The sequence below is a fragment of the Amblyomma mixtum genome, chromosome 1 (genome assembly GCF_055824585.1).
Source record: "Amblyomma mixtum isolate Tamu chromosome 1, ASM5582458v1, whole genome shotgun sequence".
In the NCBI taxonomy this organism is placed as follows: domain Eukaryota; kingdom Metazoa; phylum Arthropoda; class Arachnida; order Ixodida; family Ixodidae; genus Amblyomma; species Amblyomma mixtum.
This window is the reverse complement of record NC_143012.1, coordinates 11,327,330-11,350,615: the sequence shown is the minus strand read 5'-3', so window position 1 is coordinate 11,350,615 and position 23,286 is coordinate 11,327,330. Positions and strand designations below refer to the sequence as shown.

The 23,286-nt window shown below is 44.3% G+C and overlaps 2 protein-coding genes across 7 annotated transcripts in view; both read left to right on the top strand.

The window, feature by feature from the left end:
* LOC149365453 (uncharacterized) overlaps positions 1 to 13,135 on the top strand; it is a 60,931-nt gene extending 47,796 nt beyond the window's left edge. Inside the window, exons 4-7 of one of the 6 annotated variants that reach the window (XM_089542661.1) lie at positions 208 to 675; positions 10,414 to 11,130; positions 11,232 to 11,323; positions 12,998 to 13,070. In XM_089542661.1, coding sequence (XP_089398787.1) covers positions 208 to 675; positions 10,414 to 11,130; positions 11,232 to 11,284 — 1,238 coding nt within the window. In that variant the 3' untranslated portion in view covers positions 11,285 to 11,323; positions 12,998 to 13,070. Of the gene's footprint in view, positions 1 to 207; positions 763 to 3,408; positions 3,522 to 10,413; positions 11,324 to 12,997 lie in introns of those variants that run through there. The other 5 variants (XR_016282784.1, XM_089542667.1, XM_089542656.1 and 2 more) reach the window with 5 other exon arrangements.
* LOC149365452 (uncharacterized) lies at positions 13,082 to 19,263 on the top strand. The gene is made up of 2 exons (XM_089542682.1): positions 13,082 to 13,139; positions 16,977 to 19,263. The coding sequence occupies exons 1-2, from the start codon at positions 13,097 to 13,099 to the stop codon at positions 17,969 to 17,971; spliced, it is 1,038 nt and encodes a 345-aa protein (XP_089398808.1). The 5' UTR covers positions 13,082 to 13,096; the 3' UTR covers positions 17,972 to 19,263.
* Positions 19,264 to 23,286: the final 4,023 nt, after the last annotated feature.

Here is a 23,286-nt window from a genome sequence, read left to right as displayed (position 1 = left end):
GGTTGCAAATTTATTAGTCGGATATTTTCTATAGAGCCGAGTTCTTTTTCTTTTTGTCATGATCAAACCACTGACACTGACATTAATGATGTTATCTGAAATATCTCAACCCTTCTAGATCAATGGGTTTCAGGCCACACCACTGAATGAGCTGTGACACATGTGGTCCCGCATTTCATTGAAAGTTCTCCGCATTTCATGGTGCAGGCCTGGTCACAGCTGATCCCAGGCATGGTGTGCTGCCACCTGGGGAAAACGTGCAAGATAGCAGCACCCATATGCAACACACCGTGCCAAGTCTTTGTAGCACCGTTGGAAACCACCAAGGTGAACACACCAGCAAGCAGCTGTATCAGTCCAGCCAATGCAGCAGGGGCTTCACGAAGGAAACTCACATAGAGCCTCACCTTCTCACCCACATCGGCGACCGTCCCTACCAGTGTGACTACTGCAAAAGAAGCTTTGCGCAAAAGGGCACCTTGGTGGAACACATTCGTACCCATACGGGCGAGCGTCCATACCAGTGCGACCACTGTGAAAGCAGCTTTGCTCAAAAGTACCACCTCGTATTACACCTTCGTACCCACACGGGCGAGCGTCCATACCTGTGCAACCACTGCGGAATCAGCTTTGCTCGCAAGAACACCCTTGTAAACCATCTTCGTACCCATACTGGTGAGCGCCCGTATCAGTGTGACCACTGTGAAAAGAGCTTTGCACAGAAGACCAGCTTGGTCTACCACCTTCGTACTACCCACACGGGTGAGCGTCCATACAAATGTGACCATTGCGTGAGCAGCTTTTCATTTAGAGCGAGCTTGGTGGAACACCTTCGCACGCACATGGGTGAGAAGCCATACAAGTGCCAGCTTTGCCCCATGGTCTTTGCCCAGGATACGGACCTCGCAAAGCATGCGCTAGCCCACAAGGGAGAAAAACCGTTTCAGTGTCAGTTCTGCCCAGCGGTATTCGAGGAAAAGGACCATTTAATACGCCATGAAATCAAACAACACTTGCGGAATACCACAGTTTTATGAAGTTTTGTTTCCTATTTCCTAACATTAAACGTGAGAGCCATTGCTTCCTTACCTGTCTCGATTACATTATCCAGGTTGCAAAAAATGTACAACTTTACATGGCGTCAATGTAGATAGGCAGAAAGCACTTTTTCAGGTCCTTTCTCCTGATCATAAGAACCATGATCATGCCGAGGTAATTCTGAAATTGATTGGGACTTTCTTGGCATGTGCGCTTTGCATCACTTATTAGATTAAGGTTTTTGAGCAATAAGATTAAAAGTTGTTTGTATAATATAGTATATGCTCGGTAATTCAAATTTCAAGGAACCAGAAAAAATTTGATTTATCAAATCTCCTGGAAAGTAACAAGAACTGCTTGCATAATAGCAAATATATTTGATGAAAGATCGGGGAGTGTTCACCTGCTTTTGGGGTGAAAACTGAGCAACAATGATTATTTTTCACAATTTAGTCAATGCCTTTTTGAGTGAGATCTGCCGGGAGCACTGAGGCAGAGCTGCACGAAAATGGAAAGGGTCTCCTCGTCGGACGTGTGTTGTTAACTGTAAAGCATTCAATTCATGTTTGGTTGGCACTATTCTGACATCCGCATGCCATTCCTAGACGCAGCCTCCCTTCAGGAGCCCATTCGAATGATCCGGTGCTAGATCTATAGCATCCAGGTTAGCGGGCATCTGACACTATAGACTTACACTATAGACACTATAGACTTACTTAACCAATTTCTTGGTTTAAGGGGTAACCAAGTTCCTCGAAAGTTGCCGTCATAAGGCATACACAACTCTGCTGCAACAACTTCGGGTGTATAAACTGAAATGACCTCTAAGCTGTATTAAAGCTGCAATTAATGTCTGGCAGCTGGAAATATCAATTCGAAGTTCATCATGTTTGTCAGCATGCAATCACCATTGGGCTCACTGGTCATAGTTTCAGGCATCAGGATACATAAAGCAGTAGTGTCCATTGATTGAAAAATTCTCGGTACAAGTTTTCTACAGTATTCCTAGGAAAACTGTTTTCTAATCAAGCACCTTAAACAGGTTTCCATAGTACTGAAAAAAGTGGGGTGTTTCAGGTTCGGTGGTTGGTCTCTGTAAGAATAAATATAAGTGGGGATCACGAATGGGAGTTTACCAGTATCCCTCAAGAGAGAAGTATAAAATAGGTGTGTCTCACCTGTACCCTCCTATAAGACAGAAACGTGCAGGATAACAAAAATAGCTCAATATAAGTTGAGGACAACACACCGAGCTATGGAAAGAAAAATGATAGGTGTAATGTTAAGAGACCGGAAACAGTCAGAGTGGGTGAGGGAACAACCGCGGGTTAATGACATCCTAGTCGAAATCAATAAGAATAAATAGGCTTGAGCAGGGTATGTAATGTGAAGGTAAGATAACCGCTGGTCCTTAAGGGTGACGGAGTGGATCCCAAGAGATGCCAAGCATAGCAGGGGGCGGAAGAAAATTAGGTGAGTGGATGAGATTAATAAGCTTGCTGGGATATAGCGGTTGCACCTGGCAAGGGCGGTGTTAATTGGAGAGACATGGGAGAGGCCTTTGCCTTGCTGTGAGCGTAGTCAGGCTGACGATAAGTGGGTATCTGTAAGCGAGCAACCACAACACAGGCTCTGGCCCCTCTCTGCCATCATTTTAGCAACCGGCACGCACTAATGTCGTCTTGCTCCAGTGCTGTTGTTCTCAACAAATGTCCTCTTATTGGATGTTTTAGCTATGAGCATACAAAAACGGAGTAGTAGAAGAGCAGACAGCGGAATGCTGCACATGGGGATGATCATTTGCAGAATGGAATAACTAACGACCGAGAAAAACAATTTATTTGGCAAACATGTTCTCGATGAAGCTTTTCGCTTAGAAATGGACTAGATTATAAGACGTCGAAAATTATTTGGGTTAGTTCGAAGATTGAAAGCAAGTTGGCAGACTGTAATTTTACTTTGCCTAGTCTCTTTCCTATCATGTTGAGTGTTTTCAGAAAGGCAGACTCTCACTATTCTGCCAGCGGTGCTGTGCTGCTACTAGCGAATGCACTTCTATGTATCAGTGAGATCAGCGGTATTATTTTATTGGTAGTATCTTTAAAACAAGATTACTGCTCTCAGCTGCTGAGTCTCGGATTTTCTGTCATCATTTCCACTGTACACGACCTAAGTAGCACGGCAGTCATGTCCATAGAGTTGCACAGAGCTGCTGTACTAATTGTATAGCCTGTCCTGGACATCACTGTCTATAGACATCACCTACCACAAGAAAGGGAGACTATCATATCAATGAATTGGCTTCAAATTACTCAACTATGGCCATGCTGTTTTTATTCCACAAGTTGTTTGTACCATTGCATTTTGCAGGTATTGAAACCAATGTTGGCAAGCCAAAGAGTACACAAGCTACCAGGAGAAGGATCTTTGGAAACCACTGCTGCCAGGAATTGCAGCCTGAACAGCTTGAAATAGCATATCCGGTGATCTCAGATTGTTGTGGCGGTGCACAAAGTGGGGCATTTCAGGCGCTCCTTGTTACTGCCTAGAGCACAACCACATCACTGCATCGAATAATATCTTGGTGTGGGCTTGTCAGGGATTCATCATGAAAAGTGGCAGCATAATATAATCAGGGATGAAGATGAAGAAACATGGACGATGGGAGGAGCGCTAAACTACCAACTGAACCTACCTGCCAGCCTGCTGATTGTTCACTTTGTCCCTGTTTCTTTTGCGCTGCCACTTTCCATGACCCATCACTGCAACATGAACAAAGGATGTCGTGAAGCATTCCACGTGTGACATTGTGCATAGGTGTATCATTAGTGCAGGCGAAGCCTTGGGATCCAGCACATTGCAGTACATGTTGCACTTTTTCTCTATCTTCTGTATAGCGTTTTTCTGAACAGAGTACAGAAAGGAAAATACCTTCAGTAGAAAAAGTGCCTATTGTGTGGCTGTGCATTGTGTGCATCATACAAGATCTTGCTTTTCGAGCTGTAGCCTCAGCCCTTTTGGTCTTGAGATTTTATTGTGGTGATACCACCTTTGAGTTTCCTTGTTGCGTTATTTTACTGCTTATTGTTTCCTTTATGCTTCCCCGCAGGGAGGCGTCTGCAGCATGCAGACGTTGGTGAGTGGCGACACCACGGGGTTAACCCGAGCATCCGCAGGGACATCCCCGCAGGGGGATGATGGTGAACAATGCGTCACCACGGACCCGAGCATCCGCGCTTAGCCGTGCGTGGCATCGCCGTGTCTGGGGAAAAGGGGATCCTGGTGGTTGAGCTGATGCCGAGCGTTTGGACCCTTAAGGCCCCTCGGCGGAGGCAACACACCACTTTGGCCCCAGCTTCCTGTAGACGGCACCTCCGGCCTGACCCGACCGGGGGAAACCGGCAGTCGCCTTTTCCTATCCTCCCCTCTATCTTTCACTTTCCTATTTCCTTTCTTACGACTCTCCTGTCTCCTCCTCTTTTCTTCGTTTTTTCCCTCTTTTTCCTGGCGGCGAGGGTTAACCGTGTGTGACCAACTACCCTGTGTTGAGTCATATTAGGTTATAGTTAAGGTGTACAGCTGGCGTGGGCAGGACTTTCTTTCAAGTTCCTGTCGCGTCCCCTTGTTGGACTCCATGGTGGGTGGCTGGCACCATGACCGAAAAACATCAATTTTTTATGGCTCCCCCCCTTTCCAAACCTGATCGCTCTCTTAAAAGAGTGCGGAACGAAGCAGAGAACTTTTTTTCCAAAAAGAAACCAACATTTGCCAAATTCCATGTCATCCACAGTGAAGTTCAAGATAAACAGGCCAGAATTCTATCCCCCTTCATGGTATCGAAGTGCTTAACAGAAGCTTTGGGCCCCGGCTACAAAGTATCCAAAATGACCAGTGGCGATTTATTGCTGGAACTCCGAGAAAATGTCCAAACCACCAAACTCTGTAACATAGTGTCTATTGGGGACACACCTGTCTCCATCACTGCACACCGATCCCTCAACACTGTCCGTGGCGTCATCTCAGAAAATGATTTTCTACACCTTACCGAGAAAGAAATGCTGGAAGGGCTTTCCGAGCAAAATGTCATTGATGTATATCGAATCAAGATCCGCAAGGACAACAAAGAAATAGATACCAAACACCTAGTCCTGACTTTTAACACATGCACATTGCCCGAAACCATCGACGTTGGATACCTCAAAGTAAATGTAAGACACTACATCCCTAACCCCCGAAGGTGCTTTAATTGTCAACGGTTTGGCCACGGATCGCAGAGTTGCCGCGGCCACAAAACTTGCGCGAAATGCGCGTCGAAGGAACACCATTCTGAGGAATGCGACGCAGCTCTACGCTGCGCTAATTGTGAAGGAGAACATGCTGCGTACTCCAGGGCGTGTCCGTCCTGGAAGAAGGAAAAGGAAATCATCACCATTAAGACCAAGGAAAACATTTCATTCAAAGAAGCCAGAAGGCGTTTTGCACTGACAAATACATTCTCTTTCACAGCCAAACCAAACTATGCTGACGTGGCGCGCAGGGGCGGTGCACCACGCAGCACTCCGGCATCTGCCGCGGCCACTCCCACCGCGCCTGTGGTAGTGCCATCAACGCCCCAGGCAGAGACAGCCAAGGCTGCTCTGCCAACTCCAAGCCAGGGAGTGCCGGCCCATGGGCCAGCATCCCGCAGGACTTCCCCCCGTCGGGGGAGGCCTGACACCAACACATCCGCGGCTTCGCGGTCCTCCAGCACCTCTGGTGAGGTGATGGATACAACTACCACTCCGCCCGCTTTACGGCGGCGGACCGGCTCTCACGAGCGAAGAAAAGATAAAACCCCGGTAACGGGCCCAGAATAGTAAATTCCTTCAGTTCCATTCACACCCAAAAAAACAAACATGATATTTGCGATTCAATGGAACTGTAGAGGAATGTTAAGGAACTACAGTGATATAACACATATTCTAGGGTCCGTGATGCCTCTAGCTCTATGTCTCCAGGAGACCAATCTTGGTCCACAACATTCAAATATCTTAAAGCATTATACAACTTTTAGGCGTGATCGCGAACATGCAAGTAGACTCTCGGGAGGCGTCGCAATCATCATCCAAAGCGGCGTCCCGGCTCAAGAAATGAAACTGAAAACAAAACTTGAGGCGGTTGCGGTTAGCGTCATCAGCTACAAAACCATAACAATATGTTCTGTATATCTTCCCCCACACATCACATTAACATGCCAAGATCTAGAAGGCCTGATCGATGAACTGCCGGAGCCATTTCTGGTAGTTGGCGATTTTAACGCTCACTCTCCGTTTTGGGGAAGCGAACGCTGCGACTCTAGAGGCCAAACAATCGAAGATTTTATACTTTCGAATAATGTCTGTCTTTTAAATACGGGAAAAGCCACATATTGCTGCCCAAGCTCAGCAAAAATGAGCTCTCTCGATTTAGCCTTCGCATCACCATTACTTTTTAACGATTTTAAATGGGATGTTTTAAATGACCCCATGGGCAGCGATCACTTACCTACCGTCATCAGGCTCTCATCATCCACTCCAATCATCCCCACAAGGCCACGGCGCTGGAAAATTCAGCTTGCCGACTGGTCACTCTTTACAAAAAGTGCCACTCTGGAAAAGGAATTTTGTGACGACCTTAGCACAGATGAAATTAATCAGAAGTTTACTGAATGCATAATATCGGCCGCAACACTCGCTATACCACAAACAACAGGACTTGCACAAAAGAAACATAAAGTGTGGTGGACACAAGAATGCACATTAGCAAAAAAACAACAAAACAAAGCCTGGAGCGCTCTGCGTCGATATCCCACTGCAGAGAACTTACTTACCTTTAAGAAGGCAAAAGCCAGAGCGCGGTATGTCCGAAGAAATGCAGAAAAAACCTCTTGGCAGAAATATGTCTCCTCAATAAACAGCTCAACAACATCAAAGAAAATGTGGGAAAAAGTGCGTAAATTTACTGGTGACCATACCCCTTTCACACTTCCTCTCTTGACAGCACCCGGGACACAAACATCTTTAGAAGAACAGGCCAACATACTGGGCGAGCATTTTGCTGGGATCTCAAGCTCATCCAACTACACAAGCACATTTCAAAAACACAAAGCAATAGCTGAAAAACAAAAATTTCCATCTGGAGCAGGTGTTCATGAGGATTACAACCAGCCTCTCACACTACAAGAAATAAATAAGGTATTATCTTCTGGAAAAAAGACAGCACCAGGACCAGACAACGTGCATTACGCTATGCTTGCACATCTCTCCAAGGCTGCTGTAGAGGCACTGTTAAAATTTTTTAATAAAATCTGGATAACTGGAAATATACCTGACGAGTGGAAAAAAGCAGTCATAATACCCTTTCTCAAACCCGGAAAACCACCAACAAGTCCTAGCAGTTACAGACCAATAGCCCTCACCAGCTGCATTGCTAAATCTTTCGAAAGTGTAATAAACATTAGACTGACCTTCGTACTTGAATCTCGGCAACTACTAGATAAACACCAATGTGGGTTTAAGAAAACATGCTCCACCACAGATCACCTTGTCCGCCTAGAAAACACCATCCGGGAGGCGTTCATCCACAAGCAGCACTGTATTGGGGTCTTCTTCGACCTGGAGAAGGCCTACGATACTACGTGGAAGTTCGGCATCCTCCGTGACCTAGCAGAGCTAGGTATCCGCGGCAGGATGTTGAACTGCTTGAACGACTTCCTGGCTAACCGCACATTCCGAGTCCGCCTAGGAGCAACTCTCTCCATGACTTTCACCCAAGAGAACGGCGTACCCCAGGGGTGCATTCTAAGCACGACACTCTTCATAATAAAAATGAATTCCTTAGCTAAAGAAATACCCAAGTCCATAATGTATTCAGTTTATGTAGATGACCTACAAATAGCATGCACGTCCTCCAGCATATCAACCTGTGAGAGACAAATACAAATCACACTAAATAAACTAGGTTCTTGGGCAGACAAAAATGGATTTAAATTTTCCCCTCAAAAAACAGTAGCTGTTCTTTTCTCATTGCGACGAGGCCTACAGGTCGATCCCAGTCTATACCTGAATCACACTGCGCTACCAATTAAACAAGAACACAAATTTTTAGGCCTAACTTTCGACAAGAAACTCACATTTCTACCACACATTAACAACCTTAAAAAGAAAGCTTCTCAAGCCCTCAATGTCTTAAAAGTGCTCTCACGGAAGCGGTGGGGGTCCGATAGAGCAAGCCTTTTACAAATATATCGCTCTCTGGTGCGCTCCAAGCTGGACTACGGGTGCATAGTATATGGCTCGGCAAGAGCATCCTACTTGAAAAGATTAGACCCCATTCATAATCTTGGTCTCCGCCTATCATCTGGAGCATACAGAACATCACCAGTAGCCAGCCTATATGTTGAAACTAATGAGCCCGCTCTTGAGGACCGAAGAATCGCACTAACATGCACATACGTCTTAAAAATCCGTTCTCTTCCGAAACATCTCTGCCATCCAGTTGTCACCAAGTGCCCATCTAAAAGATTATTCATCAACAAACCACATTCTATCAGGCCATTACTACTGCGCTTTGAAGATAAATGTGAAGAGCTAACAGTACTAGATGCCCTACCGAATATTGCACAAAGGAATGAATATTTGCCACCATGGTACAGCCTGCCTTCAGTATGTGACTTCACAATGACACATTTAGACAAAAAGCAAACGCCAAACGAGTACATATTACAGGAATTCTTTGCACTACAAGAAACTTATGACACCTACATTGAATTTTATACCGATGGCTCAAAAACAGAAAGTCATGTTGGAAGTGCAGTAATCCAAGAAAAAAATAAACAGATAATACGACTACCAGAATGCGCATCAGTTTTTACTGCTGAGTGTTATGCCATCTTCATAGCTGTAGAAAAAATAGTAAGAGAGAACATCAAAAATAGCATCATTTACACCGATTCCCTCAGTATGCTCAAAGCACTGCACTCCAGGAATGCTACTGAACCCATAATAGGAAACATCATACATAACATAGTTAAAATCACAAAACAAAAGCACAACATTAAATTCTGCTGGGTTCCTAGCCATGTTGGAATTGTAGGTAATGAGAAAGCAGATGTATGTGCTGCACAAGCCCGGAATGGCCAAATAAAGCAAGTTAACATACCGCACAGGGATTGTTTAAAGTTTATCTACAGTAAACTCAGAAATAAGTGGCAGGCAGAATGGGAAGAGCACGCAAACAACAAATTACATTCTGTTAAGCCCATTTTAGGGGAATGGCTATCGTGTAGGCATCAAGAACGTTTTACCGAAGTTATTTTATGTCGGCTCCGCATTGGACACACCCACCTCACGCACAACTTTCTGCTAACCAAACAAAACAAACCTCTCTGTGACATGTGTGGTGCTGAACTCACAGTGAACCACATTTTAATTTCATGTATAAAGCTAGAAGAGCTAAGAAAGAAATATTTTACAACATTTTACAGGGAAACCATCCCATTACACCCCATGTTACTTTTAGGTGATCGAGCACTGGTTGACATCTCATGTATTTTTAGGTTTCTCAAGGAAGCAAGCATTTTAAACAAACTCTAAGTATAGAAAGCTTCACCTTTAACAAAGACTCTAACCTTGTGTTTGGCGCATCATAGCCTCAGTTGCTTTTGCGCCATTAAAATCAATATAACTAACTAACTAACCTTTATGCTTTTTCATGAAAATTTTTTAAAAAGTGAGCTCTGAAAAGCACTAGTATCTACTAGTGCACCTCTTCCTTCATTTCTTCTTTCACTCCCACCTTCCTCCCTTCCCTTACGGTGCCGTTCGGGTGTCCACTGAGATATGCGAGGCAGTTACTGCATCATTTCCTTTCCCAAAAACCAATTTCAGCTTTCTTAATCTTTTTCTTGTTGTGCAGCCAGATATTCTTGGATTAATATTAACCTGCGCTGTTTTACCTAATGTCTACAGAAGTAATTGGTGCATGTGCTTCTGATTCCATATACTGGTAAGAAAGCTTCTCTAGTAAATAAACTTATAAATTTGCGAGATTCCAGCCATAAAGCTAGGGATGGTATGTGCTTTTTGCCACAGCAGCTCGTTTTTAAAATTTTTACAGAGTATGCCTATCGTTTTCAGTAATAATTCAATAGCGTGAACATTATCCCTCTAACTGCATGCAAATTTATAAGTAGGATGTTTTCTACAGAGCCGAGGTCTTTTTTTTTGTATTGATCCAGCCACTGACCCTAACATTAATGATGTTATCTGAAATATCTCGTGCCTTCTAGATTAATGGGTTTCAGACCACACCACTGAATGAGCTGTGACACATGTGGCTCCGCATTTCATGGTGCAGGCCTGGTCACAGCTGATCCTGAGCATGGCGTGCTGCCACCTGGGGAAAACGTGCAAGATAGCACCCATATGCAGCATACCATGCCAAGTCCTTGTAGCACCACTGGGAGCCACCAAGGTGAACACACCAGCAAGCAGCTGTATCAGTCCAGCCAATGCAGCAGGGGCTTCAAGGAGAAAACTCGCATAGAGCCTCACCTTCTCACCCACATCAGCGACCATCCCTACCAGTGTGACTACTGCAAAAGAAGCTTTGCTCGAAAGGACAGCTTGGTAGTACACCTTCGTACCCACATGGGTGGGCGTCTATACCAGTGCGACCACTGCGAAAGCAGCTTTGCTCGAAAGTACAACCTCGTAGTACACCTTCGTACCCACACGGACGAGCGTCCATACCAGTGCGACCACTGCGGGAGCAGCTTTGCTCACAAAAGCACCCTCGTGGCCCATCTTCGTACCCATACGGGTGAGCGTCCATATCAGTGCAACCACTGCGAAAGCAGCTTTGCTCAAAAGAAGAGCCTCATAGTACACCTTCGTACCCACACGGGAGAGCGTCCATATCACTGCAACCAGTGTGGAAGCAACTTTGCTCACAAGGGCACCCTTGTGAAACACCTTCGTACCCACACGGGTGAGCGTCCGCACAAGTGTGACCACTGCGGGAGCAGCTTCTCATTTAGAGCGAGCTTGGTGGATCACCTTCGCATCCACACGGGTGAGAAGCCATACAATTTCCAGCTTTGCTCCATGGTCTTTGCCCGGAATGCAAACCTGGCATAGCATGCGAGAGCCCACAAAAGTGAAAAACTGTTTCAGTGTCAGTTCTGCCCAGTGGCATTCAAGGAAAAGGACAATTTAAAGCGCCTTGAAATCAAACACCACTCTCGGAATACCACAGTTTTATGAAGGTTTGTTTCCGATTTTCTAGCATTAAATGTGAGAGCCATTGCTAGCTTACCTATCTTGATTACATTATCCACGTTGCAAAAAATATACAGCTTTACGTGGCCTCAATGTAGACTGGCAGAAAGCACTTTTTCAGGTCCTTTCTCCTGATCATAAGAAGCATGATCATACTGAGGTAATGCTTTGATTGACTAGGACTGGCATGCCATGTGCACATGGCATCACTTATTAGATTAACAGATTATTATTATTAGATTATTGGAACAATAAGATTAAAAGTTGTTTGTAAATATAGTAAAAGCTCGGTAATTCAAATTGCAAGGAACCAGAAAAAATTTGATTTATCAAACATCCTTGAAAGAAACTAACAAGAACTGCTCGCATCACAGCAAATATACTTGGTGAAAGATTGGGCAGTGGTCACCTGCTTTTGAGGTGAAAACAGAGCAACAATGATTATTTTTCACATTTCAGTCAATGCTTTTTGCGTGAAATCTGCCAGGAGCATTGAGGCAGAGCTGCATGAAAATGGAAAGGGCCTCCTCGTCGGACGTGTGTGGTTAACTCTGCAGCATTCAATTCATGTTTGGTTGGGACTATTTTGACATTCGCATGCCATTCGTAGACGCAGCCTCCCTTCAGGGGCCCATTCGTATGATCCAGTGTTAGATCTATAGCGTCCAAGTTAGCGGGCGTCTGACATCGTAGACTTACACTGGCATTATCCGGAGTTTCCAGATTAGCCTAATTAATGAGCATCTACTATGTGCATTACAGATGATTTCTTGGTCATCCACCAGCAAAAGCTTATGTGGGTGAAGGAAAAGTTGTGTTTTTAAAGCAAGCGCCACTTTTGAAGGCCAGTTTTTGGCACTAGACTAGCTTACAAATCCGTGTAGTAGTGTAAAAGGACTTTTCTTTTTGCGTTTAATACCACGAGTAAAATCTGTTCTCATATTGATGCAAAAACAGCACAGAAATCACAAGGAGACAGAAAGAATAAACGAGACACAGCGCTGTGTCTCGTCTTCCCTTTCTGCATCCTTGTGAAGTTTCATGCTGTTTTGAGGTGTGATGAACAACCAACGAGCTCGAGATGTGTTGTTCAAGTTATTCATCTTTTCATGCATGCAGACTTTCACTATTCTGCCAGTGGCGCTGCTGCTAGCAAATGCACATCTTGGTATCAGTGAGATCAGCACTATCATTTTATTGGTAGTATTTTTAAAACAAGATTATTGCTCTCAGGTGTTGAATCTCAATTTCTCACTAATCATTTCCAATTTATGCGACCTAAGTAGCGCGGCAGTCATGTCCATAGAGTTGCACAGAGTTACTGTACTAATTGTATAGACCTTTCCAAAAAGGGCTTCCTGGGCGCTGCCATATTGTTCCCTGGACTGCAGTGGGCACCTCCCGCTAGCACGGTGGAAGCGGCGAAACGCCTCCTCTCTGGACTGCTAGAAACCGGTTCCGCCGCCGGAAACAATATGGCAGCGCCCAGGTTGGAAAGGTGTATAGCCTGTCTTTGACATCACGGTCTACAGACACCACCTACCACAAGAAAGGGAGACTATCATATAAAAGAATTGGTTTTCAAGTTATTCTGCCACGTTTTTCAACTGTGACCACGCTGTTTTTATTCTACAAGTTGTTTGCATCGTTGCATTTTGCAGGCATTGAAACCAATGTTGGCAAGTCACAGTACACAAGCTACAAGGAGGAGGATCTTTGGAAGCCACTGCTGCCAGGAATAGCAGCCTGAACAGCTTGAAATGGCATATCTGGTGATCTCAGATTGCTGTGGCAGTGCACAAAGTGGGGCATGTCAGACTCTGCCTTGTTACTGCCTATACTCCGTTTCATACATAGCTGTCAACGCAGCCAAGGCTGCGGCGCCTGTTCGCGCTCCTCGTCCGCATCGTAATGTAGTGCGTCGAAAGTGAAAAGAGTAATGAACTCAAAATTAAAGTAAATGTTGGTTGATATTGCAGTATAATGATAATGGTGTTTTATTTTGCAAAAAGATTGCTTTTTCTTTAATGTTCTTCAAAACAGAGTGCCTTAGTTTTCTGGGTTTTTTTTCGGCTCCTCCTGTATCAGGTTTTCGCAGCTAGGCCGGCCGGCGATGTCGTCTGCTTTCGTCTTTCGGTTTCCGAGTATGCGAAAATGGCACCGCTATCGCCTACTCGCTTGTTTTCTTCGCCCACTGCGGCTTCAAAAACATCTCCTGCTCGCCTGTTCTCCAAGCTGAAGTCTCCGAAAATTTCGAAAGACTCCAAGCAGGTTATTGTCAACGTTTACTCTAGCTCAAGGAAGCGCTTAACGGAGAAGAATGTACGTGAAGTTCTGGAAACTGTGGGCGAGATGACCGGGGTGAGCCCTCGGACAGTTGCGAGGTTCAAGAAGGAAGGTCTCGCTACTGGAATAAGATCACCGCAAAAATGACCTAGCAAGGTGACCATATCTAGCTCTCGCAGTGTTAAATATGACAGCTTTGCAGTGAACGCCATCCGACTCAAGTTACATCGTATGTATGCCGTACACTACACTGCCTTTTCCCTTCGAGACAAGTAAACAGCGCAGTGTTTTTCAAAGTAGGTATTAGAGTTTGACAGTTCCGAGTTTCTACCTAATGAATATTTTAAGAAAAATAAAAAAAAATAATAAAAAAATTACCCGAGCCGGGAGTCGAACCTAGGCCCTTTGTAAAATGAATACACAGGCGCGCGCTTCGTACCACTCAGCCACGACGCGAGGCGGACGGATACATTTTGCTTGTTTTTTGCAGCGGACTACTTCCGTACCTTTGGCAGCGTTGACAGCTATGTATGAAACGGAGTATAGAGCACAACCACATCATTGCATCTTGGTATGGGTTAGTCAGGGATTCATCATGGAAAGTGGCAGTGCAAAACAAACGGGAGACGAAGATGAAGAAGCATGGACGCCAGGAGAAGCTCTGATCTGCCAACTGAACACACCTGCCTATCAACGTACTGATCCTTCAAATTCGTCTTCGTTTCTTCTGCACTGCCCTTTTCCTTGACACATCATTGCAACATGAGCAAAGTATGTTGTGAAACTTTCCACATGTGACATTGTGCATAGGTGTTGCATTAGTGCAGAGGAAACCTTATGATTCAGCTCGTTGCAGTACAGGTTGCACTTTTTTTTTCAACTGTGTAGCTTTTTTCTGAACTTAGTACACCAAGGAAAAAACTTCCAGTAGAAAAAGTGCCTATTGTGTGGCTGTGTATTGTGTGCATCATACAAGATCTTGCTTTTCGTGCTGTACCGGAGCCGTTTAGGTGTTGGTATTTCATTGTGGTGCCACCAATGACCCTTTGAGTTTCCTTGTCTCATTATTTTACTGCTTATTGTTTCTTTTACCCCTTTTTCATGCAACTTGCTTATAAAATGAGCTCTGGAAAGCAGGGGTATCCACTCCGGCACCTCTTTCTTCATTTCTTTCACTTCCACCTTCCTCCCTTCTCTTATGGTGCAGTGCAGTTCGGGTGTGATATATGTGAGACAGTTACTGCGTCATTTCCTTTCCTAAAGACCAATTTCAATTTTTTCATATTTTCCTTGTTATGCTGCCAGATATTCTGGGATGAATATTAACCTGTGCTTTTTTACCTGATGTTGACAGAAGCATTTTGTGCATGTGCTTCTGATTCCATATGCTGGTAGGAAAGCTAGCCTAGTCTGGTTCATTGTGTTTTGGTATTAGTGATTCATGCTGATTTTTCATGCTGTGTATTTCATTGGTGACACTGCCGACAGAAATTGTTCGTTATCTTACTTCCATTACGCATTATTTTTTTTTTCAGAACACCAGGCCTCATTATGCTAGTCCGAGTACAAAAGTGTTATCTTTGGAATGGGTTTTCTTTCTGTTTGCTGTCTTGACATTCAGAACTCATGCGTATGTTTTAGTTATTTCTTCATTGTGCCTCTGTTAGGTAATATCAACCTGCACAGATTTTTAGTCAGGGAGCTCTATTCTTTCTGAGGCTGTATGAAGAAAAATGCTTCCTTATCATTTCTGCAGAAGAGCTGTAGAAGTATTTGCTTTGGTGGTACAACAAATGGAACAAGGTAGCCTGCAAACATACTCTAAGAACCCGCATATAATAGGACCCGTATATAATACGAGGTGTAATTTGGGCATAGCAAAAACGGAAAAAAAAAAGTTTTCATCCGCATATATTGAGTGTAAGGAAAGGCAGTCAGCTCGCGAAAGCCGAATGTCTTTCGATTATTTGTGTGTGCCAATGCACAGGTTACAACGCATGTAGCACGGGCGCCAAATATCCGGCAGGTACCAAACTGGGCGCTGCACTGGCACCTACTCGTGTCCTGCGCCTTGGGCGTGCGTAGACTGGTTTCAGCATATGCTCAAGCACGCAGGCGCGCATGCTTTGGAAGCGTTTGTAGTCGGAGCTTTAGTGATCGTCATCATCAGGTGTACTGTGTTACGAAAGGTCGTTGTCAGGGATATCTTTCCATAGAAACAAGTCACATTTTTCGAAATCACAACTAGCACTCCTCAGGAATGCTATCCCAAGCGTCTGCAACCCAACTGCAGAGAGCGGTTTGGGAGGCCCGTGTCCAGCAATAGTAAAGCAGGCTCTCCCTAACTCATCCAGACTGTGTAGCAGGGCTTGACACTGTACTGAAGCTTTCGGCAACTACGATTATTTTCCTTTTAAAGCAGCCGAAGACTGCTTTCGCGGTCCCAATACCATGGGCGGTGCTATCATCCTGAACATCGCGAGGTCAGGTCAGCATAATGAACTGGGTTCGAAATCGAAACTACCGCCATGCACCACCACTATATACTGCCTCCTCTCATTCGGAGTGTGGCGGTGATGGTACTCAATAATAACGAAACCACAACTGCAGGTTTTGGTCTAAAATTCTCTGGATCCGCATATAATGTGAGGTTGACATTTGACATGCTAAAATCTGGAAAGAAAAAACTTATTATACATGGGTTTTCACTGTACACTCTGGAATGATAGTCGAGATGTTGCAGTGTGCCATAACAGACATGCTGATTACATTGTCATTTTCTTCCATGACAGCTTACCTTAAATTTATTATTGAGCCTTTGGCTGCATTTCTAGCAAGGGAGCTAGGTTCTACAGCAGTGTTTCTCCAACAAATTCCTAAAAGTTTTCTTCCATTGTGCATGGTAATTACGACTGTAGCATTATTAGACAGATGGAATGCTGTCATTAGAAGTCTACTTTGCCATGGATCAAAGCTCACTGACTTACTTTTATACATGAAAAACTCTTGGATAGATTTGCAAGATCCCAGCCATAAAGGCAGGCATCATATGTGCACTTTGTCACAGCAGCTCCAGTTCTTAAACCGGTTACAGAGTATGCCTATTGTTTTCAGTAATAATTCAATAGCGAAAACATTATCCCTCTAACTGCATGCAAATTTATAAGTAGGATATTTTCTACAGAGGCGAGTTCTTTTTTTTTTCATGATCAATCCACTGACCCTGGCATTAATGATGTTATCTGAAATATATTATGCCTTCTAGATTAATAGGTTTCAGGCCACACCACTGGATGAGCTGTGACATGTGCGATCCCGCATTTCTTTGAAAGTACTCCGCATTTCATGACGCAGGCCTGGTCACAGATGATCCCAAGCATGGCGTGCTGCCACCTGGGGAAAATATGCAGGATAGCAGCACCCACATGCAGTATACCGTGCCAAGTCTTTGTAGCACCACTGGGAACCACCAAGGTGAACACACCAGCAAGCAGCTATACCAGTCCAGCCAATACAGCAGGGGCTTCACGAAGGAACCTCACCTAGAGCCTCACCTTCTCATGCACATCGGCGACCATCCCTACCAGTGTGACTACTGCAAAAGAAGCTTTGCTCGAAAGGACAGCTTGGTGGTACACCTTCGTACCCATATGGATGAGCGTCCATACCAGTGTGACCACTGCGAAAGCAGCTTTGCTCAAAAGCACAACCTCATAGTACACCTTCGTACCCACACAGGCGAGCGTCCATATCAGTGCAACCACTGTGGGAGCAGCTTTTCTCACAAGAGCACCCTCATGGACCATATTCGTACCCATACGGGTGAGCGTCCATATCAGTGCGACCACTGTGAAAAGAGCTTTGCACAGAAGCGCAGCTTGGCGGACCACCTTCGTACCCACACGGGTGAGCGTCCATACAAATGTGACCAGTGTGAAAGCAGCTTTGCTCAGAGGAACACTCTGTTGGCACACCTTCGTACTCACACAGGTGAACGTCCATACAAGTGTGACCACTGCGGGAGCAGCTTTGCTCAAAAGGCCACCCTGAGGGACCACCTTCATACCCACACTGGTGAACGTCCACACAAGTGTGACCACTGCGGGAGCAGCTTTTCAGTTAGAGCGAGCTTGGTGGTACACCTTCGCACGCACACGGGTGAGAAGCCATACAAGTGCCAGCTTTGCCCCATGGTCTTTGCCCGGAAAACAACCCTTGCAAAGCATGTGCGAGCCCACAAGAGGGAAAAACCACATCAGTGTCAGTTCTGCCTAATGGCGTTCAAAGAAAAGCACCATTTAAAACGGCATGAAATCAAACAACATTCTGGACATGCCGCAGTTTCATAAAGGTGTGCTGCCTTTTCCCTAATTTTAGTTATGAGAGCCATAGCTAGCTTACCTGTCTGGTTTAGATTAGCTGGGTTGGCAAAAGATATACAACTTTCCACGGCCTCAAAGTAGACTGGCAGAGAGCATTTTTCCGTTCTTTTCTCTTGTCCATGAGAAGCATGATCCCAGTTGATGATCATGGTAAAAGCACTATATGTGTGAAAGCTCCACTGCACTACCAATCCTGATAAAGCTGAGGGGTCTCTGAAGCGTAGACCTTTGACAATTGATACCACTCAAATACCTGCAGAAATAGCATAAATATTGCCGCGACTGTGTTTCCAACTTGCGGCAGTGCGCACAGATCAGTTTCACTGGCCACTGCATAAGAGTGCTATGCTATCGCTGCAACTGATCATGCCTTGTGTTTAACTGCCACATGCACTGTGCATTGTACATCATCGTCTTCGTCAACTATAGTCACAAAAGGAAACAAAATATTCCCTGGGTCTGTGGGGACACTTTGAACTATGTGGCTGCATTGACAGAGAGATGTGCACTGCATGTGTTGGCGTGGACAACGCTGTGGCAGAAATGCGTCGCTAGCTGGCTGCTGGCATTTATTGGGTTCATAGGCATTGGCATTGACGTTGTAGACGTCGTTTTGAGGAAAGGAAAGGCACATAACTAGCTCCCTAATCAGTGGACGTCAGTCGTGCTTTGAGGTATGTGGCGATGGTGATAGATGTGTGCTGCATGAATTGGTGGTCACAGTGTTGTAGCGGAAACACTGTGCAGAAGACTTCCCAAAGACAAAGGGCCACTGCCAGTCACTGCTGTTCCTCCTTGTGCACAGGATAATGAAAGCTTGCCCTGTTTTTCATCATTGCAGGTGTCTCCTTTAAAGGGATGCATTTTTGATGGCAGCATTTCATAGAACTGCTGTTTTGTTGGCAGTGTCTTGAACTTATTTCGGTTATTTCGGGGGAGAGTGTCATGGGCACCTGGAGACCCGGAGACGCTCTTCCATCGACTGCGGGGGCGAGTTTATGGTGCCTCCTCATTTGTTCTAGCCGAGTTACACCACCACAGTGGCTCATTGTATCTGAGACACAGTCCATTACCCTAATGCATGTTTTGACGTTTTTTTTTCTTTTGGCTGTACGATGCTGCTTACATATGTGTGTTTTTCTGTGTGTTCATTGACTGGAGGTTGCTCTTCAGCTTTATGATCTAGGACCTCCTTCTGCATTATGTATTTGTGTATTACAACTGAACAGTTGAATAAAAAGCATGATTCTGATTCTGAAGCACCGTTCTCATTTGTAAAAAGCAAGCGTTCATTATAACTGCAGCTATTATTAATGATAGGGAACCAAGAAGTAAACCTTGAAAAACTAGGATATTTGTAGTTTTGAATTGGGAGCACGTCGTTGGGGCAAATATGGCTTGTTTTCTGTTGAATAAGTATAGTTCCGTGTTAGGACTAGTGCTGAGCTATTTATACTGATTGCATCTAGTTTATTCAATGATACATGGATAGAATGGAAAAGGTTTAGTAGAGGTCAATGAATAATGCATGGGCATTCAGTTAGTACTAATGTCAAATTTTATATGACCACCAAGAGCAAATATTCCCGATTTTTCAGCCGCCACAGTGGCTCAGTGGTTATGGTGCTCGGCTGCTGACCCGAAAGACGCAAGTTCGATCCTGACCACGGCGGTCGCATTTCGAGAAATGCTAGAGGCCCATGTAAACTGTGATGTCGCTGAGATGGTTGAAATTTCCGGAGCCCTTCACTACGGTGCCCCTCAGCCTAAGTCACTGTGGGATGTTGAAACCCGTATAAACCAAACCTAACTTGGTGGAATAGCCTGCCGTGAAGCCAATCTGACACAGGGATGGTATGTCATACTTTGCTAAATATTGAATAGTCAAACAGCATGAAAAGCAAGGCTAAGGAATGACTGGACAAAAACTGATTACAGGAATTCAGGACTTGAAATGCGACAACTGCTTTTGCAAATAACTCTGACATTTTGCCACATATTCGTTTTGAAATAATCGCTCTTAATGCTACTCCTGCTTTTAGTGTTTTCGCTGAATAAAATGTCAACACATCCCTTGCGGTACCGCAAGACATTCTTTCTCAGTCGTTGAGTAGTTGCGTCCCGGTCGCCAAAGTGTTCAGCTTGCGTAAGCAATGACTCGTTCGGCGCCGTCCTGCCCCTGTATCAAGACCGTCCCGAGATCGACGTTGCTGGCATTGGTGTGTATATCAGTTGCAGCAGCTTCGTTAAAATGGGCGAGTATTGGTTAATGTTGTAGGCAGCAGCGGAGCTCCATGAAAGCATCTTCTTCGTCACTTCCCCACAAGAAAGGTGTGTCGTCTCTAGTCAGCGCAATTAAGGGTTCTGGAGAAGTTTTGGCAAAGCGTCGATAGTAAGAGCAGAGGCCCAAAAACTGTTGAAGGGCCTTTCTGTTGGTTGGTAGTGGGAAACCGGAGAGGGCAGTGGTCTTGTCAGGATCTGGGATAACGCTGTGCGTGCCGACAACATGCCCGAGGAAGCGAAGTTCCTCAAAGCCGCAATGGCATTTCTCAGGCTTGATCGTAAGTTGCACGCATTTGAGCACTGTGTGCAGTCACTCTAAGTGTTCCCTTCACTAAGAGTGGAATCACTTCACTTCAAGCTGAGGAAGCCGCATCTAATTTTCGTCCAAGATTAAATTTCCCTTATGAAGCTGCGAGGAAAGCTGGCCTAAGCACTGTGTGCCTCAAATAACCGTAAGGAAATGACGGGCTAGTTATGACATGCATATAACCCTTTAGGGTGCTTTGTACAGTCTTTGCCGAAAGTAACCAGGCTGCACGGTTTGCTTCTCAGTCATATTATGCCAGCCCTCAAGCTCTAAATCTCTGTATGATAAGTAGAACCTCTGTCCTCACTTGCAAAGAGCCTTTTGATCTTTAAGGAATCCGTTAGGGCTCTAATATACGAATGAGAAGCAAACCATGCAGCCTGGTTACTTTTGGCAAAGACTGTACACAATGTGTATATTGTGAACTCAGAGCCAGAGCTTTTTCTCAGAGTCGCTGATTTATTTGTTTCAGGCAAATTTAGGCATCCTTCATATTGCAAACGGGATGCTTTCTTATGGCAGTTGGCAAAAGCAGCGAATTATATTTCTGAAAAGAGTGAGCATCATAGCACGTCTTGCGCCATTTTCTTGCATGCAGATTTTGACACCAGTACTTATAGCAATTTTTTTCATTGAATTTCTAGTGTCATGTGCGTCTTCAAAAAATAGAATGACTCCTTAATCCCTAGTGTGTTAGTTTTACAGAGCTTGGTATCTTCATTACACCTTCCAGCAATTACGACTGTTTGTAAGAAATTTTGTAAATGCATGCAAAAAATTGACCACTGGTGTGCTCAATTGGAAAACTAACGAACAGATTTTCTTAAGGCCTCGATATACTATTTAAGCAAAAAAGTTTGTTAAACAGTTTGAGTATAGACACCAAATTTTTGCTTGCGTGTTTTCTTTTTCCAAATGATACGTTAGATGCTAGTGTACAGGAATCGCCCCGTGGTGTTCGCCTACAACTGCTAAATGATTTATAATGAATTTCTTCTCGATGCTGTTTCGGTTTCGTTTTCATCAGCTGAATGATGGCTACGACGTGTGGCTGGTGTTTAGGTAAAGTGAGGCATAAAAAAAAATGGCAATATATAACTGCTGATGCGTCATTTCTTGCCATTCCAGCTCTTGAAGCAGGCTTGCTTAAGTGTTGCAGTGAATTAAAACTGCCTATCAGCAATTATATCTCAGCATTTTTCTGACTCGCATCACCTAAACAACTACACATCACAGCCATCGTTCGATTGATGAAACCGAAAAGAAGCATCAAGAACAAATTCAATTATAAATTATTTATTGGTTTTAGGGGAATATTAAATGGTTGAACCATGTACTTTAGTGGCTAACGCATGATTTGAAGCAAGAAAACATGCAAGGAAAATTAGTGTCTATGATCCTATAAGTGAGCCAAAAGTCATTGAAACCGAGGAAAGTAGAGGGCAACCTGGTCAAATATTCAGGAGAAAGCCATAAGGTGGAGCTGATTTGTAACAACTCCACCTTGGGAGTTACTGCCGTCCCAGTTAGCCCAATTGGTGGAGGGACTGCTTTAATGAAGTGCTGGTCCTGGGATCGAACCCCGGACTGGGACAAATTTTTTTAACTACAAAAAAACTGTATAGCTTTCCTTTGTAGCTGTATGGCTGCACTTTGGTGGATGCCAATCACTAATTACTCCCTTATTACAAAGGGAATTTTTTGTTACGTTATGGTGTTGACTCAAGGGAATTTTGTGTAATGACTTTGTGGCTGAATATTAGTTGGTAAAGTAGAAGAAAACAATCACATGCCACCACCACTGGGATGCGCTCCATGACCTCCATATGTCGTGTACGCTGTCCAACTTTCTTTCAGGGGGCATTTCTGTTGCCTTGTAACCTAAACTTTAGATTGTTCACCAGCACTGCCCTTGTTCGTATCAGCAGACATAGAATGGCCTGCAATACCGCAAGTTTCTCATGAAATGTTATCAAATGGTGAAGGTGGCAGTTGCGAGAGGACATTCTTATAAGGTGCTCATTATAACATAAGTATTAAGGAAGCCAACAGTAAACCGTTTCATGTGCATGTTATCATTTCGATTCAAAACATATTTTTTTGCTTATAGTACATCGAGGGCACAAGGAAGTTTGTCCTTTACTTTTTCTAAAGGTGCACACTAATAGTTCATTTTTTACAAGCATTTACAAAATTTCTTAGAAACTGTCAAAACTGCTAGGAAGCGTAATATGAAAATGCCAGGATTTGTGAAATTACACCCTGGGAATCGTGGAATAATTTTCTTTTCCAAAGATGCACATGGCACTAGAAATTAAAAAAAAAACAACTGATAGTAGTGCTGGTGGCAATATCTGTCTGCAAGGAAATGGAAGAGGAAGGGCTACTATGTTCACTCTTTTCAGAATTATTATTTGCTGCTTTCGCTGCTTGGCACAAAAAAGCTTTCTTCCTTACTATTAACTAGGTTTCAGTATTTATGATCTGTGCATAATTTTCATTGACTGACAATGCAAGCTGTGCCAAAAAAATTAGAATGAGCATGTCTCTGTACATATACTTGGTTTCAATTCCAAGTTTCAAAAATCTGCACAGCTTGAAATGGCACTGCTTGCAAAGAAAGCACAACACGTTACTTCACTTACTGTCCACTGCAGTCTCCAAAATTTTTCATGAAACACTGTATCCATTT

Excerpts from the sequence above, each read along its gene's own strand:
- LOC149365452 (XM_089542682.1), top strand. The coding sequence starts at position 13,097 with ATGGCATATCTGGTGATCTCAGATTGCTGTGGCAGTGCACAAA. Across the intron at positions 13,140-16,976 it reads TTGCTGTGGCAGTGCACAAA|GCCTGGTCACAGATGATCCC; the intron begins GTGGGGCATGTC and ends TTCATGACGCAG.